General features: G+C 40.4%; 1 protein-coding gene across 9 annotated transcripts in view; it reads left to right on the forward strand.

The window, feature by feature from the left end:
• The window catches only part of LOC117397176 (neural cell adhesion molecule 1-like), a 160,063-nt gene that overhangs the window by 46,376 nt on the left and 95,178 nt on the right, over positions 1–18,509 (forward strand). For 8 of the 9 annotated variants that reach the window (XM_059010166.1, XM_059010169.1, XM_059010167.1 and 5 more), the window contains exon 1: positions 3,593–3,689. The exons of the other annotated variant lie outside the window; for it this stretch is intronic. In XM_059010166.1, the coding sequence (XP_058866149.1) occupies positions 3,608–3,689 (82 nt within the window). In that variant the 5' untranslated portion in view covers positions 3,593–3,607. Of the gene's footprint in view, positions 1–3,592; positions 3,690–18,509 lie in introns of those variants that run through there. 9 annotated transcript variants of the gene reach the window in all.

Raw genomic sequence — 18,509 nt, forward strand, 5'->3', positions numbered from 1 at the left:
TTGCTGTTATAAAGACTCTATTGTCGGCGCGACGTCTGGGAAGGAAAAGCATACGTTATGAATAGTAAGCAGTGTTTTTAGAAGTTTGATCGATTTAAAAAGAGAAGCTTAAATGAGCTTGTCTGTTGTGTCTGACTATATGCAGTTAATGCATGGTTATATTGTGTTTTCACCTAGCTGTATCATCATAGAAGGCGGGCAATTAAATGAAAGTTTTGATGCAGAATGTGCAAAATGACCCTTTAATAGAGAACCATCGTATTTCCATAGTTGTTCCACTGCATTGCCTTTGAAGATTGTTTGGTGAGGGACGTGAACTAAGTGACTTGTTTAAAAACACATTTCTGACTCTAGCATTGCACGGCCTCAGAATCCTTTACTATAGATTGCTGGCGATATTTTCAGTCAGCATTCCCTCGTACACTGGCGTTTGCCCCCCTGAACCACAGCTTGGCCTCAGACAGTTAATGTCACGTACATTGCCAACCGTGTCTTGTTATCACACAAACACGAAAGGCTGGTTGATGAACTTTAGTCGGAGGGAGGGATTGTGAGCTGGCTTCTAAAAACAATTATAAAATCTCTCTTCGAACATTCTGCAGGGCCGCGTTAATTTCAAGACAAAACGTGTTACAGTTTCAGAAGATCACTCCCGGGAACCATGGGAAATAAACCTGCTTACAGCTCGGAGCCGCAGAGAACAAAACAGAATCTTTCCAATGTGTAAAGCAGGCAGTAAGAAGCTGTGCAATCTCATTAGCAGAAAAGGGTAATAAGCCTTGGTTTAAGATTGCTCAGTCGAGGATACTGGTATTCACGTGCCAGAAGAGTCTTTTTAGTTACTGTAGTTGTTACAGATGTCACTATTTCAATATATATAGTTGTTTGTTTGTTTGTTTTCATTGTATAGCAGTAACGGTATGGAATCCAATATGGAACAAACCTTTTTAATGAATTCCTAATGAAATCATTCAGAAAATGCTTTCCGTGCAATTGAACCGAAGGCTTATCAAACTGTAAGTAGTGTAGAGATTGCAGCTTGGGGGTTATATTTCGGTGCTTTGCAGCTTACTGTGAACCCTGGCTTCAGTGATTTGAGAAGACCTTTAAGTCTCTCAGACCAATCCCTCTCCCACTACCAAAACAAGAGAACAATTGGAGCCAGAGAAACCGCTTGACTGGAATGTTTATTTATTTATTTATTTATTTTTTTCTTAATTAGAAAAAGCTTTTCCCTTCCTGATTTTACCGTTGTTGTTGTTGTTGCTACTGAATCTCGTTTGATCCAGGGCTCAGATGCAGCTTCTCAGCCCTTGTATCCAAAGAGATGTTTTCTCTATTCAGATTGTTTTAATACAGATGATGTGGGGATAAGGCTTTGATGAAAAATATGCAGACGTGTGTGCATTAATAGACATGGGGGAGTTACTTGGCACATGCTGAGCTGCACACTTTTTTTGTTGTAATTCCTCTCTCGTAGTTGTAAAGCATGAGCAGGTCTGAAAGAAGTCAAACGCTACCCGCTTGCTGGATTGCAGTTCAGAATGGATTTTGGAATAGAGGAACAGATGCATGATGTTCTTACTGTAGATGCTCCGTATATGATAAACACGGTCACACCCTACAGCCAGCACAGTGCTGAGAATAGAATCGAACAATATTAAAACCTGTATTGAATACTAACAATATTCATGGACTTCTGCACAGAGACTGCCGTCCATATTGGGCAATGATAACAGGAAACCAGTGAAAAAGCAATGATTACGCATACAGGACCTCTTTCATAGTTAAGGGTAATATTTTTCGGTAGAATTTCACTGTACTGTTTATAGGTCAAACCCCAATTCATACCCATGCTGTATCATTCTTACTCGTTCCCAAACGTTGTACTCCTTTTCGCTTCTGTGGAATTACTTTATTGGATTCAATTTCATCTGAGGGTCAAAATCACTCTCTTCAATTTCTGGTAAATCTGTCTGACATTCAGATCCGTAAACCCCTGTTGTTTTTCATGGCAAGCGGTTTTCTTAAGACGTTTAAAAGATGTCGGGACGTCTGCTTCTCTCCCTCTTTTTCTCCCTTTGATTGAACACAGTTGTGAAACTCAGACAGTTGGGAGTCGGGTGACCCCCTTTAGAAGTTGTTCTCATTTACATAGAAGCCCCCCCCCCCCCCCCGTTTGAAGTCCTGCAGGGAACGCTTGTTGCTTTTGCTTTGGCGCCTCTTTTTTTTTTTTTTTTTTGTTTAAAGCCTCACTCACGCCCCCTCCTCTAAAGGCTCTTGCCTTGTTACTTATTCTCTGCTTCATTCCTCTCTGACACATCCTTGACCGATAGGTCGAAATGCTCAGTTCTGCGGAAGTCCCGCATGGTCTTTGGGGCTGGCAAACTCTTTTACTGGGTTTGACAAATTCCAGTTTTGTTCTGCTGCCTTTTGCTATGTAAATGGAGGACTCCTCTGGTCTGTTACTACACTGCCACCGCCACCATCTTATACTGAAGTCACCACAGAAATGCATTTTCAGCAAGAGCATCATTTAAGAGATGGATGTTTAAGTAGTGTTAATGCCCATGCTGGTGGAAGCCAGCCACGTCATAGATAGGTAGCATATTTAGTTCCATTCTCCTTGGTACTGGGAATGTAGGACAAATAAAAATGGACTTAATTAATGTACCATAGTTTGTTTTTTTTTTAAGGTGAAAACTGTTTAATTTTTGGGGGATACCAAAGCTTAATTGAAAATGATATATAGTGTTAATAAAATAAAACAGCAGTTTGTTGGTACCTGTACAGCCGGACTTGCATCGATTTAAACGCTTAATCATTTTAAACGTATCTAGAGCTGAGTTGGCCTTGCTGTCATTGAATACATTATTTTAATAATCTATGTCCTAAATATCCCGTGTAGTAACACATACCACACGTACTGTCGGCAGGCTAGTCATGGGTCATGCAATGTGCTACAATCTTGGACTGTATATTTAAAACTCTTCTGGTAAGTGCTCAGCAAAGTGCAGTGAATGCTGTCGTGCACAGGGAGAGAAGATGAGCAAACACTGCAGACAAATTGTCTGTAAATACTAACGATGAACAGTAAAAATACATATTCAGCAATTTCACAGTTGATTGCATTCGCTTAAAACAGTTTGTAAAACGGGGCCTAATCCCCACATTGCAATGTCATGTAACAAGAAGAAAAAGAAAAGGATAAGAAGCTGCCAGCATTGCTTATGCTAAGCCTGCCCCCCCCCTTAGAAGCTGAGCACCACAAGACAAAGATGTAACCCCATTAGCCATTGCAGCAGAGTACAGTTACATAACAGAGCAGGGAGAAGCCATTTTAAAGACTTTATGAGGAAAAAAAGAACCCACGGAACTTACATTTGACAACAGCATATCGAACTTCAGGATATCTCTTTATATTGCATGTAGCCTTTTTCTTTTAAAATTACAGCATTACAAAAAAAATAAAAAAAATAATGAGATGTGTGTCAAATAGAAAGACATCTATGGCAATGTATTCCACACTGATTTAGATTTAAACAGCCTGTCATTTGAAATGTGTTTCCAAAAGCTTTACGAAAACCTGCAAGGATCTTGAAAAGGAATGCTGTTACAGTCGGGGGTGTTTTCTTATGTTGTCTCCACAAGCATAAAGCTAGTTTTAAGGATTTTGTTTCTTGCTCCAGGTATAATCAGTGCACTTTAGTTCTTGTAAAATGGTGTACAGTACAAGCAGGAAGCTATTAGAATCAGCGTGGGGCTTTTCATTTTTGTAAAGCTTTTAACATTTAGCTCCTTTTGAAACTAACGATGTCTTTTTGTTTTTTTTTTCTTTTCCTGATGCTCCTTGATGTTCCTGCAACTCAACAAACGTTGTCTCATTAAAGGTAAGGCCCCTAACTATTATACAGAGCCAATTGCAAAGTTAAGAATGTGTAGTCGTTTTAAGGTAGGCGCATATCAAGTCCATTCTAAGCTCCACATTTTAGGAATGCCCAACTCTGTAAAAGTGCACAAGTGTTCGACCGTGGAGAAAGAAACACAGCATGTGTAGCCGTAACCCGCAGACCTCAATGGTAACGTAATCTGAAACCAAGAAATGCATAGAGCTGTGGGTCATTTTTGTTTAAAATAAGTATATTTATTTCATACATTTTCTTATATGATGTTATCAAAAGCCGGCTCCTTTCATTCATTAAACAGTGATTACAAATCAAACATATTGTTAGCTTTTGGTAACAGCAGCGACACACTGGGATTGCTTTGAAGGTCTCTCCACCCTTCATGAGCCGAGCAGGGATCACCAAAGAGGTTCCCTTTGGAGCCCATGCCCAGTAACACTCTAAAGCTCAGCTTCAATGACAGATTGTTTTGTCTTGCCTTGCAGCAGTAACTCCGCTTCTTACTTAAGGGTCAAGGTGCTTCAGGTTTCATGACTGTTTGTTGTTCACTTTATGACGTTTCCCATTCCTTCTTACCAAAGAACATGCTCCGTTCTCTACTATTAATTCATGCCCCTCCCCTCCCTATTTGCACCTGATCCGGCTTCACTCATCAACGCTGGAGATTGCCATTAATTGAGTCTGGAAATGTGCTTCCAGTCAGAATAACTTAGAGACCCAACTGGGAGGAGAGAGGCTGTTAACAATTTAAAGGGCTTGAGTTATGGTAGAAGTCCATATGACAAAGACCAGTGACGTGGGAGAGCCTTAAGTGTAGTGTCTGTCTGTACATCGTACATTCAAAAGCACTCCTCTGAAATGAGATGGACTGTTTTTCAGTCTGGTTAGAGCACTTGAAGACTGATATTATCAACCAGACAAAGGCAGACTGGGCTGGTCATAAGTAACTGACGCGCCATGGAATGAACCCAGATGAATGCATTGCTCTTGGTTTACAATCAGGAAGAGCTTTAATAGTAATGAAGCATTATAAATAAAGTGTGCAGATGAGCTTTAGCTGGAAAAATAGCAAGTGGGAAGCTTTTACAATTTATCAGAGCGAATGTAACTGCTCTCCTCTTGCTATTTCTCCAGCTAAAGCTCATCTGCAGAGTTTGAACAATGCATTTACAACCCTTCAGCGAGAGCGCAAGAAATTACAACAACAAAAAAAAGAGTTAACGTTGAAACAACAAACAGAGCAATGTGAGAACCCAAGGTGCCAAACAAACCGTATAGTCTTGTGCTGAAGTGCTTCACTTATATGTGTACAGTGTTGCAGTCGGTCATGAAACCGGTTCAACATCAAAAGATTCTATTTGATCTTTTCAATGTTCGGAGTAGAAATTACCCCTGAACACCATGCTGGGGGCGAGGTTTATAGTAAGAGGTTAGTAAACTTCACTCTGGTCACTTCGGGCACCATTTTGTATGGATCACCCATCCAGGGACTGACCAGCAGTGCTTAGCTGCTGTGATCTAAAGAGATATGAAGGTGTATGACAGCGTATTTACAGGTGATTAATATCACACAAAAACAGCCAGGGGACCACGCAGTAGAGCTGGCTCCTCAGCACAGGAGATGCTGCTGATAAGAATGCAATGTCTGTGGCAGTGAAAGCCCATGGAAACTCAATACAAACTGTTGCTTAGTCAGCCTTGCCCTGGAAGAGACAGGGGAGCAGGCAGACAGATAATGAACAAGGTGCAGCTCAGTGCGGAGCCGTGCCTTCAGAAACTGCCGCAGGCGCACGTTGAGGGATATTAATTTAGTTTAATTAAGTACGTGCCATGTTGGTGTGGCTTTCTCAGCACTGCAATTATAAGTATTAAACAGTATGATTCGGAGGGAAGGGCTTAGACAGGGGGAAAAAATGGTGCAGCATCCCAGCTATAGCACAGAGAGTTCTGTTGAGAGCTCTAAACTTTTTTAAAAGTCACCAAGACGGGGTGACTGAAACAGAACAGGATATGTTTTCACATTCTGCCTGTTTCCTCACAAATACATGTAGTCGCTGGCTGTTAAGTCATTTATCAAAAACACTTATCATTGTACTGTACGCGACTACTGAATTCATTTTGAGAAAATGATTTCATTTCAAGTCAATTGCAGCAAAGCAAATGCTGCTTCCTTTTAAGGCAGCGCGCTGCTGTCAGTGTCAGTGAAACTCTGTCAGAGTGCTTTCGAGTGTTGAGCCCTGCTATCCTGCATTCCTCTGATGTGACAAGGTGGAAGGTTAGCCTGGGGCAGGGTGTCAAGTCTGGGGTCGTGAATAGTGGGCGCACTGGGGTCACTGTCTATCTCACATGCCTCCCATCTCTAGTGAAATCCTTCCCTGGAATACTGGCTTGAAATGTCCCTGGATAGTGTCTTGGAATGGGAAGCATGGTCCTTCTTCTCCTGGCAGAGATGGCAGGAGTCGTATGTGGCAGAGGAATGTTATTCATGTGTTTTAACATACAGTCGGTAGCACAGCTGTGGAAAGAGCAGCTAATGAATCAGCCTTTCAATCCATCAACATGCAATGAAACACAGGGAAGGTAAGACAAAGGGCAGCAGTTGTCTTTGATTAAGGGAGAAAGACGCGATGCTATGAATTGAAGGGGGGGAGGCAAATATATACTTTTATCTTTACGTTTTTTTTCTGTAGCTTTGTAAGTATGGGAAAAAGTAGGCTGGTGTTTTTCTTTTCTGAAAACAAAAGTGTGCTAAAAAGAACATATCAGTAATAAAAACCTTATAGAATCTTGCCCTTTAGGCCCTGTTAATAACACTTTCAAGACTGTTTAAGCAAGACTATGCTTTACACACAAGATGAAAAGTTCAGTGCAATACCACAATATAATCCACGTTGAGGTAGCTTGCACATTCCATGCTGAGTCTTATTAAGCAAAGTACACAACAGCATTACAACATAAGCTGCTATTAAGAAACCAACCATCTCAAGCAAATGTCTTTTAAAGCTGCCTACTGATCTGGCATCTCTGTCGCTAGGTAGTGTGTTCCACGGCCGTGAAGCGCACAAAACAAGGCCATCAAAGGCAGTGTGGCATTCCAGCTGTTAGAGCTGAGCTGTTGGTCAGGCTAGGCTTTGTCATTGCGGCGTGGAAAAACAATACAATTTCATTCTGATTTCAAAGAGCGTTGCATCAACAACCTCTCGTGGAGTTAGACATAACGACAAGCCTAGCAGCTATACGACAGAGTCAGATTGCCAGATGTATCTGTGTTGGAAGCTTCAAAACAGCATTTGAGGTCAATTCTAGAGGCAGTCAGGACACAGCGGCATTCTAAGATTATTGATCGCCATGCCATTCTCTAATGGATAAATGTTCCCTAGTGCCCTATTCGGAGCCTCACATAGCTGGCTACCCAGACACACTACTTTCTTTGCGTGCCGCTAGACTAAAGCTCTGCTGTTTATATTTGTTTTGCGATGACAGGTTGCAGACTCTAATGTAAAATAACGCATTCTATCATCATGGATTACTACCTGTCACATTAAGCATCTCTAGTGAGAATCATCATTTTTAAACAAAACTTTATCGGTAGGGTGGGGGAGGGGCAAGACAATCTTTTTTTAAACCGGTGGCCTTGGAATGACCTCCAAACAATTAGTCCAGCCTGGAAAACTGAAAGTCGTGAATGATAGTGTCCCAGTCTCCCATGGAACAGTCCGCTTTCTCTCCACAGAAAACCACCCTGCATCCCTGGAAACACCTGTTCTGTCATTCCAAGTTGCTCAGAGCTCTTAATGCAGGTGTTGCGGTCTACATTATTATCTGCAGCCTCCTGCGTTTAAACTTGCTTAAAGGTTGCTGTTTGAGAGAGTGGAAGGCGGAGAAAGGCGGGAGCGACAGATCTAAGCAGTTCAGAGAGGAAGTCGGCTGTTAACCACTGATTCCCCCAGAGCCTTCAGCAGATTACCTGCTGCTCATCCGACCATGCAGCGGAGCGTGACAGATAAGAGTGGCATTTCTGCTTGCCGAAAGGATTATTTTATTTGAAAGACAACAGGAAATGAGAAAAAAAAAAAACAACAGGGTTAAATAAAAAAATAAGAGACAATATCAAATTAAAAACAAGACGCAATCTCTCTGCAGTCGCTCTCCAGCAACGTGACTTAGTCCTTAACTGATATCCAATTCTAATCGCGTGGCAGGTGATGTTAACCGATTTAGTTTTTGCTCTGATTAGCTCTGGTGTAAATGCGATTAGACTTTGATCACAGAGTGCTGGAGCACCTCGTCATAGAGCTTGCTAGGTTCTTGATCAACACTCTTTCTGTAGGGCGTAGGACTGGAGGTATTAGGGTTTGGTGAAATGTACTAACATTCTACATGTAAAACCTAATTCTACTCAGATTTTATGATTGAGCAGTTAGTTATGGATGGATTACAATCCATACCAAACACTGAGCCCCACTGTATCTATGCATTTCTATACTGATTGACCATCTCTACAGTATTTATTTCTACAAACGTTATCCAGATGAATTCAGAGCTCATTCATCAAGGTTTATTGTACACATGAGGAAATAGGTGAGGGATACAATTAATTGAACAGGCTGTCTCCAGATCTTGCCTGTCGCAAGATAAAAGCTCACTGTAGTATTTATTTATTTATTTTTTTAATGCTTTCAAATTCATATCGTCTTTGAAGCTGCTGATAAAACTTTGTGTTATTATCACTGCGGATTCGGAAATTGAAGTGAATTAAAAAAAATAAATGCAGTGTGGAAATAAAGATTATGTATACAGCCATGTCCCGGTACCTCTAGAAATGGATGTGTGATTTTCAATAGAAAACACACTGTTGATTTCTTTTCAGTGCAAGGACTTATCACACATTCCAGGCCCCACCATCTGTTTTCCTAAGAAACAAAGGGTTTATGTAACATCTATTGCAACAAGGCTTGTGGAGTGAAAAGATGTGTTCCATTCAACAAAATGGGTATTTTTTTAAAGGAAAAAAATCAATTTATTTTTAATAACCTAATTAGACTGAAAATGAAAGCAGTTTGTTTAACGAGAGATGGAAAATAAAACAGTTAAGATTGTCTCGTCTGTTCAAGGTGTTTTTTTTTTCTTCTGTTAATGCTACACAGATAAGACTAGCCCTTGGAGTGCTTTTTTTTGTAATTTATTTTTTAATCAACTCTACAGAAGCATTTTCTGTTGAGCTTTTCTATTTAAAACTGGGATGCAAATTGTTCGGTCTCTTACCAGGCGACATCTTGTGAAAACGATCTAATTTAACCATTAAAGTGCATCAAAGTACCATTTAGGGTTGATTTCTGAAGACCAGCTTTCCATTATTTAATCTGAGCTGTCATTGTATTTTTAACACACCTTCTAATCCAAGGTCTGCCATCATTTCGATGATTAAAATACACCTGGTAGCATACATCAGGTGCTACAGCAAAGTCGTCTTGAGTTTAAGCTGACGTTCCATTGAAAGGCTATGTTCTGTGCCCACATTTTTCAAAACGTGCCCTTTTATAGTCTTGCCTTGTTTTAGCAGTCAGCACAAATAAGCAATTCTGTTGTATGCACTGTATCACAGCGGATTATGAATTATGGAGCACTCCATTTATAGCTGCGTTCGAAACGCGTTGCCAGTGCATCAAGAGACAGTAGAAATTTCTCATCACAATTAGAAGGTGAACATTTCCATAGTGGAGGGATGAACGCCAGAAGTCAATTGAAAAACCATTAACACAAGGCGTATAAAGAATCTCAGCCAGACAGTGGTGGGCTGAATGAAAATGGATCGCCGCTAAGCAAGGCTAAGCAGGATTAATTAGCACAGTCCTGCAACCTTTCAGACAGGAAAGGGATATTTTCGGTTGACAAGGTAGTTTTAGTAACATTTTGTTATACAGTATTTCTTATAAATGAAGAACAGTCCCACTGCAGTGTTACCAGAATAAGAATCACTTTGAAAGCTGTACCCTATGAGCTGGATAGGTAAGTCTGCTTAGTTTAGCAGAACAAATGTATGCGTATATGAAGCTGCTTTTGCCTGCTGTGAGTACTAAATCCACAACTGTAGTTCCCAGGTTCATCTACTGGTTCTGTAAAATGTACTGTATTGTGTTTGCATGCGTGTACATTGATACCTGTAGTCAGTTCATTTTGAAAGCCCTTCTCAAAGACCAGTGTTTGCCTAAATTCTGTTAATACCAGTTTCTGGTTTCCTGGTGATCTTCAGTCAACTGAAGTCTCAATCGAATAAGCCAGGGCTTGCGATGAGAGGAGTCGATACGCTGCTGTAGGCTTAATTCATGAATAAATCAGGAAGCCGGTAAGATGCTGATATGCTGGGGTGGGTTGAGATGCAGCTGTATAAATGACCAGTGCACCCCCTGCTTGTTCAGACTTGGTGTCACTCCCTGTAATACATTGTAAGTTGAAGCTGGGAGCTTCACCTTGTAGAAATCAGATTAACCTAAGTGCTACCTGCTGCTGTCCTTGTCGTGCCCCCTGCTTGAGTGCTTCTGAGAGGTACAAACAGGACTGCCTGAGTCGCGGTTCCTATACACAACACTTTGATTTAGGGGCTGCAGTCTGTCGAATGCTGTAAGCAACTTCCCATGGTAATAAGAGACTTAAGAATACGTTGATAACTATTCTTATCATAGTACCTGGTTTTAAGAAGACCAGATACCTACATTGCATAATTGTACTGTATTACAATTTAATAAGTTAACTCTAGTGTAAGTCTTTCATTAACATGCAGCTTTTGTTTTTGAATTTATCTCTTTTAGACACATTTTAGGTTTAATCCATGTTAAAGCCACTTTTCTCTTTATTTGTTCCTAAAACACAAACAGTACTAATGTCCAAGCATTGTGATGCTGACATAAACAATTGCCAGCACATTTTTTTTTTTTTTTACGTCAAACAGCTGCAGTCATACTTCAAGAAGGCAGACAAATTTCAGTTTTTTTTTTTTTTCACATGGTATGAGGGGAGTAGTCTGGTGATTACAAAGATAGAGATACTAAATAGAAGTATCTAATTCTAAACCTAATGACTTCCACAGAGATGATCTTGAGCAGAAATGGAATTCTCCTCATGTTGCTGTCGGAACTGGTGCAGCGGTCCAGCAGTAATGGGCTAACGAATGACAGATCTCTTACAGATATTATGTATGCAGTTAAATGTGGGCAGTTGAAAAGACTCTTAACATGAAAGGAACCCTGCGTTGCTGAAATACGTGCGGGTATGCCCTTTTCCATCTGGATGTCCAGAAGAGTCGCAAAGACGGAAATCGTTTTTTTATCCAGTTCCAGTCAGTCAAAAGCTTTCGCTTTAGCTGACTTGAATTCAGCGTCATTTTAGGATGCTGTAAACAGGGTCTATTTATTTTGTGTGTGTGGTAATTGAGTATCACCAGCCAGGTGTTGTCTGTTATATCCAGAATCCAGAATCTCAGGCTTGTTTGTGAATTACCTGACGGTATCTGGGCTCCATGTTTCCCCGTCTCAAGTCGGCCATTGTTATTCACTGTGTGTGTGTTCACATCCCCCTTGACTGCAGTATGTGTCGCCATGGTAACCGATAGGCATCCTATTGCTGCTGTTGACCAAGATGCATCTCTCAGTGCAAATGGTTAAGACTTCAGTTCTTAAAGCCAGTAAAAACAGCAGGGAGGGACATTAGAGGCTCTTTTGTGTCTAAGACAGAGTTGCTAGTTTTAGGGAATTCAAAGCAGATTTCTGAACTGATGTATAGGACTTTCTCCAAAGTGTGTACCGTTAATCTATGTACCTCTGATTTGTTACAGAGGTATTATATCACTTGCAGGGGCAGTTCATGGTGCTGCAGCCGTCATGCGAAGGTACCCTGAACCCAAACCGTTTGAGTAATGCAGGCTTTGCTAATGAGAACCAGGTGCTTTTCCACATACAGATTGAAATGAAGAGTTCACTGGGTTTCAGGGGAAGAATTCATTAGAATTATGTGATTGCTGGGTGCTTGTTCACCACTGAGCCATTCAGAAATGATGTATTTATGTCTGCAGTGCATACCACAGTGCTTATTTAGTGGGGAAAGACAGAGCTAAAAAGCTAGAACAGATGCCAACATATGCTTTGAAGAGAGTTATTACTGTGTTTTATTAGTCTTTCCTTCCCTTGGCATTTTAATCTAAAACTGAAAGCTAATTTTTTAAATATTGAGTTGCGTGTTGATTCAGGCTGTGCTTAATAGATGCCAGGTTTGCCACTAGATTCATGTTGGATGACCTAATCATGTTTGGAGTAGTCTAGTAAAGACATATACCTCATTAATATGTAGGTTTGGGATAATGTTGTAAGGCAAACTCGTACAGTCAGTTTGTTTTTAAATGATGAATTAAAAATCCAACGATACTGAAATTTGAGTTCTAAGAGAAATGGTCGTGCTTTCATTTTTCATGGCTTATCCAGACCCCCTCCATCACTTGTTATTATCTAGATCTCCCTACACTTTTTTTTTCCCTTTCTCTTTGATTCCCTGCAGGAGTTGACGTCCAGAAGCACTGGCAACACAGTTTCAGTTCTCCGGTTTTGTCCGGTTGTTATTATGGACCGAAACAGAAACAGCGTTCACATCATTATCACTTCGGATTTGTAAAGTTATATTGGCGTTAGTGATTTGAATGCCTCGCCAAACCTGGTAGTTGGCAAGTGATGCTGGCATAAAACCAGGTAGCATTAAATGGGGCTCATGAAGATAATTGCCTAAATCTTCCACCATAGACAAAACAATGATTCATTCACATTTACAGCAACGTGCGGTGCTGTGTGACAGATGGTTTGTTTGCTGCTAATTGCTTGGATGATAAAAAGCTTTATGAATGCTCTGCAATTGCCTTCTTAAACCGTTCGAGGTGTGGTGGCCAGTGCTGCCTTTCGTAGCGACACTGCTGTAATATTGAAGCTTGGTTTTACTGCTTTCTTAGGGTTTGGTGAGTGGAAAGAAGCTCCATTATGTATTATTGCAATAAATCATAGATTGTATACAAACTGGTCTCTGTAGCACAGAGCATGAATACTGCTGTACATCATAAACCGAAGTGAGCTGCATCGTCCATTTGTCAGACAATCCAGAGCAGTCAGCACCAGGCAAAGCTGTAAATCAGGAATCACATTAAAGCTGGCGGGCAAGATTTGCTTTTATAATGCCCTTCTAAATTTAGAAAGAGAATCGATGGGGCTGACACCAAGGGCCATGGGTTGTGTCTGCCCAAAGTTGGGTCTGAAAAGCTCAAATCTTAAGGAAGAAAAGAATCTTAACTAAAACCAAACCTGCTTAATATCACCACTGTTAATGTCATGCTTATTATCACCAGATTGAAATCTCCTGTGAGTCAATGGGGTCAAGCTCCTGGTGACACCCCGTTGGTCACTGGTAATGAATTCCACCCCACTTTATATCACTTTGGGCAATGATTTCAGTGCCAGAGGCTATACGGTATGGAACTGTTCCTGGCTATGAAGAATGGCAGCACAATATACTATAGAACAGTGTGTACATGTACAGCTTTCTTACATGCTTTATTATTAGTGATTTTGGTAGTAGTATAGTAGATTGTATATTTAAAATGCTTTTTTTTTTTTAATGAGCACTAGTGTTATGCATATAGGACCAGATCTGGAGTTCCGCAGCAAAGCTGGCATATGCGTTGCATCAACAGGGAATGCTCATTTTGCCAGGTTACTGGTGGACTCCCGATACAGGCACGTTATCACCGTGTTTGCTGCTCAGTCCCCCTGAAGTAATATTAAAATGGAGAATAAAACAAAACCCAATGAAAACACGATGAATTGGCTAGGCTTTAGACCTTAGGCTATTCCATTTAAATTCTGACCTTCATCGTCTCGCCATTTTAAGTGATCTATTGGATTTTCCAGTGGGTGAGTCTGGGGCTTGGCCAGCTCCCTGGACTCAATTGTTTGCCCCCTATTTAAAAGTGGACAGCGCTGGGTTCCTGCATCATTCTGGTTAGGCGCACATGGAGATGATGTCAATTCATACTGTCAGGGGAGAAACAACTAATGCTTGTTCTGAAATATGTCCCCCATATTGATCAAGGCGGACCATTGTACTTGCTTAGTCAACCGACGAGGTTAGACTCTATGACCGCCCGATGGCAAGACAGGAAGTAAGCGATGCAGAAATTGTAATGCCAAGTTTCAAAGCTGCAAGGTTACCAGCGCATACTTGACGGAGGTAACGGTTTGAAGTGTTTTTGTTCATGTTCTTGCTTTAGGTATGTGTGGAGGGGTACCTCAGGGACACTCTGCTGCTGTGCTCTCTGTGAAAAGATGTACAAAGGTCGCTCCTCGTTTCCAATTTATTGGTCAAGAAAGACCCATTTGTTTTCATTTTAGTCAAACAGTCTTTCTGGAACAGATGGATGCTCATAAGAAGCATTGGTAAAGGGCCTGTTTGTGTGACCCTATCACACAAAAGGGCAATTCAGCGATGAGGTTTTAATTGCTTTGCCAACCTTCTGTACCCTACAGTACCGGTACAGTAGTTCAGTCAGGTTGGCGGACATACACATTTTCTTGCAGCGTGTAGCTTTACATTTCTCAATGATTTTGCAATATCTCAGGTGCTGTACAGTACGATATCTCAGGTGTTGTACAGTACAAGCATAGTTTAAAAGTGAAATCTGTCTCAGAAGGTTTGGGATTTAAGCTTGTCTCGTAATCATGCTGTACAATACCCTGCTATCTGTTTGCCCAGTTTTGTTTTTCGCTCCATCCTTTCCTCCTGTGCAGTTTTTCTTTTTTAACCATAGCTGATCAATGTATTCCCTCACGGCATTGATGTCTAGAGAGTGAAATGGCAAAAAGGGACTTCGATTGCCCGTTTTGATTTGTACTGAAAAAGGCAGGTCGAGACCCTGGGAGGCCGATAGAGGACTTTGCTGTTTTGTGAGGGTCCCTGAGGCAGTGCTGCTACAGTAGCTTGTGCTTTGAAACACGTATAACTAGATTAGCTTTGAGTATGCAGGAGACATGGGCGGATTTTGCTTCTCTTGAAAAATGAAACTCGAAGTGTGTCAAATACAGTATGCCCTCCTGTTGGACGTGTTGCTCAGCCTGCAACCTCAAGGAAGTAAAAGTAATTTATACCAGGCTGCACTGGACACGCTACCCCAGCTCTGGTAGGAGGGGCCTATAGATTTAGCTTACTCCCCGCAGTGTGGTGCTAGTGTTCCTTCTGCTGTTGTGAAGCTGAACACACAATTACATTGTGCTCTTTCCACATCTCCGGGACCACTGAGATAGTCGTATACTGAAGCATGTTCCATTAGCTTACTGTATCATGTGCTGAACTGATTGTTAGTCTTGCAGATATAGTTTTTCTAGTGAGCTACTTATAAAGCACACAGCGCCACCAGTGGGCAAATATTGTAATTTCCAGATATGTAATCTGAGAGGGATTTCAAACCCAGATTTCCAGCACAGCTTCTTGTGTGTCTGGTAGATGGAGCAGGAGTGTCATGTTGTGATGAAGCACAGTAGATTGTTCTGTAGTCTCACACACATTTATAATGTAGGAAGGCTATAATGAAGAGAAACGACAGAACCCATTCCGTGTCCATTGAAGGAACTCCAAATAGCTTATGAGATCATTTCAGAGCACCTTCAGGTCGCATCAGGATCCGCGCACTTTGTGTGCCTAGCTGATTAGGATTGATTCAGGCTGGTGGAAGAGCTTGAATAGTTTATTGTGGACTGGCAAAGCTGTGTATTGTCATCCACAATATTGTGTTCCTTTCCTAAGGAACCTCTGCTCTCCGTGACAAACAGGCTGGCGTTTTTAACTCAATTTCTACATTCATACGCTGTCTGATAAATGTTCTCCTTTTGTCTGCAACTTACTTGAAATACTTTGAAATTAGGCATGCCTGTGTGACTGGAACAGACATGTAAATGTACGACGAGTGTTTCTTAGTATTAGGTGGTGAGAGATCCCAGTTAAGCCCAGTATGTTTGATTTGAACCCAGTGTTCTGCTGGGTTTAGCTGCTAGCTGTGGCATTCTGAAGACATTTCGACAGGAAGGTGATGTGCAGGGCAGTGAATTTAAAATACAGGAGATGTTTTTCAAGGTTGCTTTTCGTTTACCGCTTGCATATTGTCTGTTAACAGCATGGCAGGATTTTGAGGTGTCATTGTTGATTGTGAAATAATTGTGTGAATTTAGTTAATGAGCACATTTTTCATCTGTTGTGTTTTTTTTTATTTTTTATTAGCATCGCTTGAATTCAGTTTGTTAAACGGTGGGTTTGATTATTCATGCTGTTACCAACCGGGGCTGAGGCAATAAATGAGATGCTGAACCTCAGGCACTGTTACATGGCTATTAAATCAATGAATGACTGGATGGATTGATGCATTAGTTCATAATAGGTAGGGCTCATTCTGGGCTATGCCATTGCATCATTAACTAAATTAGGAGGAAAATAAATCATAAAAATTATGTTTCTTTTGTGTTAGAGAGACAAGGATTGGATCAATGAATGAGTCGATATCCTGTGTGTTGCTACAGTAACCACAGTCTGCATAAGCAGACAACAACAACTGATCATACAAGAGCCAACGGCTTGTAACTTTACATAGTAAACACCGCCACCTGGTGGAGAAAGGAAGATGGTGCAATTGTGGTTTGTTTGAATGGGAATTTATGCATGACACATAGTTCCACCCAGTGGCTTAGTAGTGTAATTGCTTTAAGAAAGTACACTTTTATTTAATTGACTCTCCTCTTAATATTTTGATTATTTTTCTTAAAAAATAAACATTTGTTTTTTGAACAACCCAGGCACTGTAGGAATGTAGTTAATACTGCGTTTGTGTGTGTGTGTTTTTTATTAGCTTTTGAGTTAAAGCTTGCAGTGGAAGTTTAAAGGAAAAACAAGCGTAATTGTTTTCAGCATGTCTCTTCCCCTGGACAGTTGAAAGCTGATCTCAGGTAGAAATCTGTGCCTTTAACGAGTTTTGTGTGAAGCATGTGGATCGTTTTCCTCTAGTAATTTGCTCAGCCCCGAAGGTATTCCTCTGAGTTCCATCTGGGATTGGTTCAGAAGCACATCAAAGTCATGAGGTGCAGAGAAGCTGCTGCTTTGACTTGATTGCTGCTTGTCCATGCAGAGATGGGGTCTTGTTATCTGTACGTACATACTGAATGCAACACTTCACATGATTCTCCATGTATCAACAAAACTGCTTATCCAATTATCCATCTTATAACATGCCTTCGGCTCGGGACGCATAACTCCCGTCGCGGTCAACTATCCCGTGGTAGAGCCGTCATCGACGGACACGATCCCTTAAGCATCACGTGCTGGAGATCTCGGGAGGGGGGAGCTGTGTGTCTCTTCATCTATCCGTCTGTGTCACACTTTTATTAAACTGTCATTAAAAAGACTCTTATTTATACTGTTCAGTACATACTGTTGATGTATGTCATGGTCGTCAGCATTTTCATCATGCTGGTTTAATTTATAGCTACTGAAAGCGTTTCATTGCAGCTCAAACCAGGGATATTTGCAGTAATATTTCCGTTTTGTGGAGTTCTGCTGTAGTAATCTTGTACTGGGCTGAACTGTCATGTTCCTGTTACCTACAGCTGTTTAAACGCCATATTTTTCTAACTTATTTAGGTTATTTTTTTTCCTGAAAATCAGCTGTGTTTAATTAAACATGAATTCCATGAATTATTGAATAACATGAAAGCGATTTCACAAAGAAGACGGGCCTAATCCTCAACAATTAATGCCTTTTTTCATCTCCCTCAGAGAAGCCTGGGATGAGATTGTTAATTTCTTTTTTCTGCGTGTGCCTGTGTGGGAATTAAAAGCCGTCCAGACTGAAACAGACTTGATGTCATTTATTTATGAAGCTAGAATGAGTTTTCTTTGTGTTTTAACTAGGGCTGTCAAACGATAAAAAAAAAAAATTAATCGCGATTAATCTTGAGATTTAAAAAAATTATCTCGGTTAATCTTGGTTTTAATCGCGTATTTAATTGATACAATTACTGCATCCATCTCATTTTAATTATTATTATTATTATTATTATTATTATTATTATTATTATTATTATTATTATTATTATTATTATTGTCATCATCCAAAAAACAACCCAGCATAAAAAAAACTGTTTTCCTATTTTTGGCTTCTCTTTATAGTTTTATATTTATTTGCAATCCAACATTGTTGTTAAATTGTTTGAACCAACTGCTAAATCACAATGAAGTCAGTTTATAACTCACCAATTATCAGTTTCCTTTACTCATAAACTGAAGTTTTTCACTGCTGTTTAAATAATAATAATAATAATAATAATAATAATAATAATAATAATAACGGACGGGTTTCATTTGTTGTTGTGTCGTTGTTGTCTGTAGTAGAAAAAGCTACTGGAGTGTATTTTGAGTAGTGAAAGCATGTTTAGCACGCAGTGGGTACAGCAGACTAGATGCACTTCTGTGATACTGGAACTCCCTTTTAACAGTCAATACAACTAACCCTCCTTCCATCCAATGAACATTCAG

The sequence above is a fragment of the Acipenser ruthenus genome, chromosome 40 (assembly GCF_902713425.1).
Source record: "Acipenser ruthenus chromosome 40, fAciRut3.2 maternal haplotype, whole genome shotgun sequence".
NCBI lineage: Eukaryota > Metazoa > Chordata > Actinopteri > Acipenseriformes > Acipenseridae > Acipenser > Acipenser ruthenus.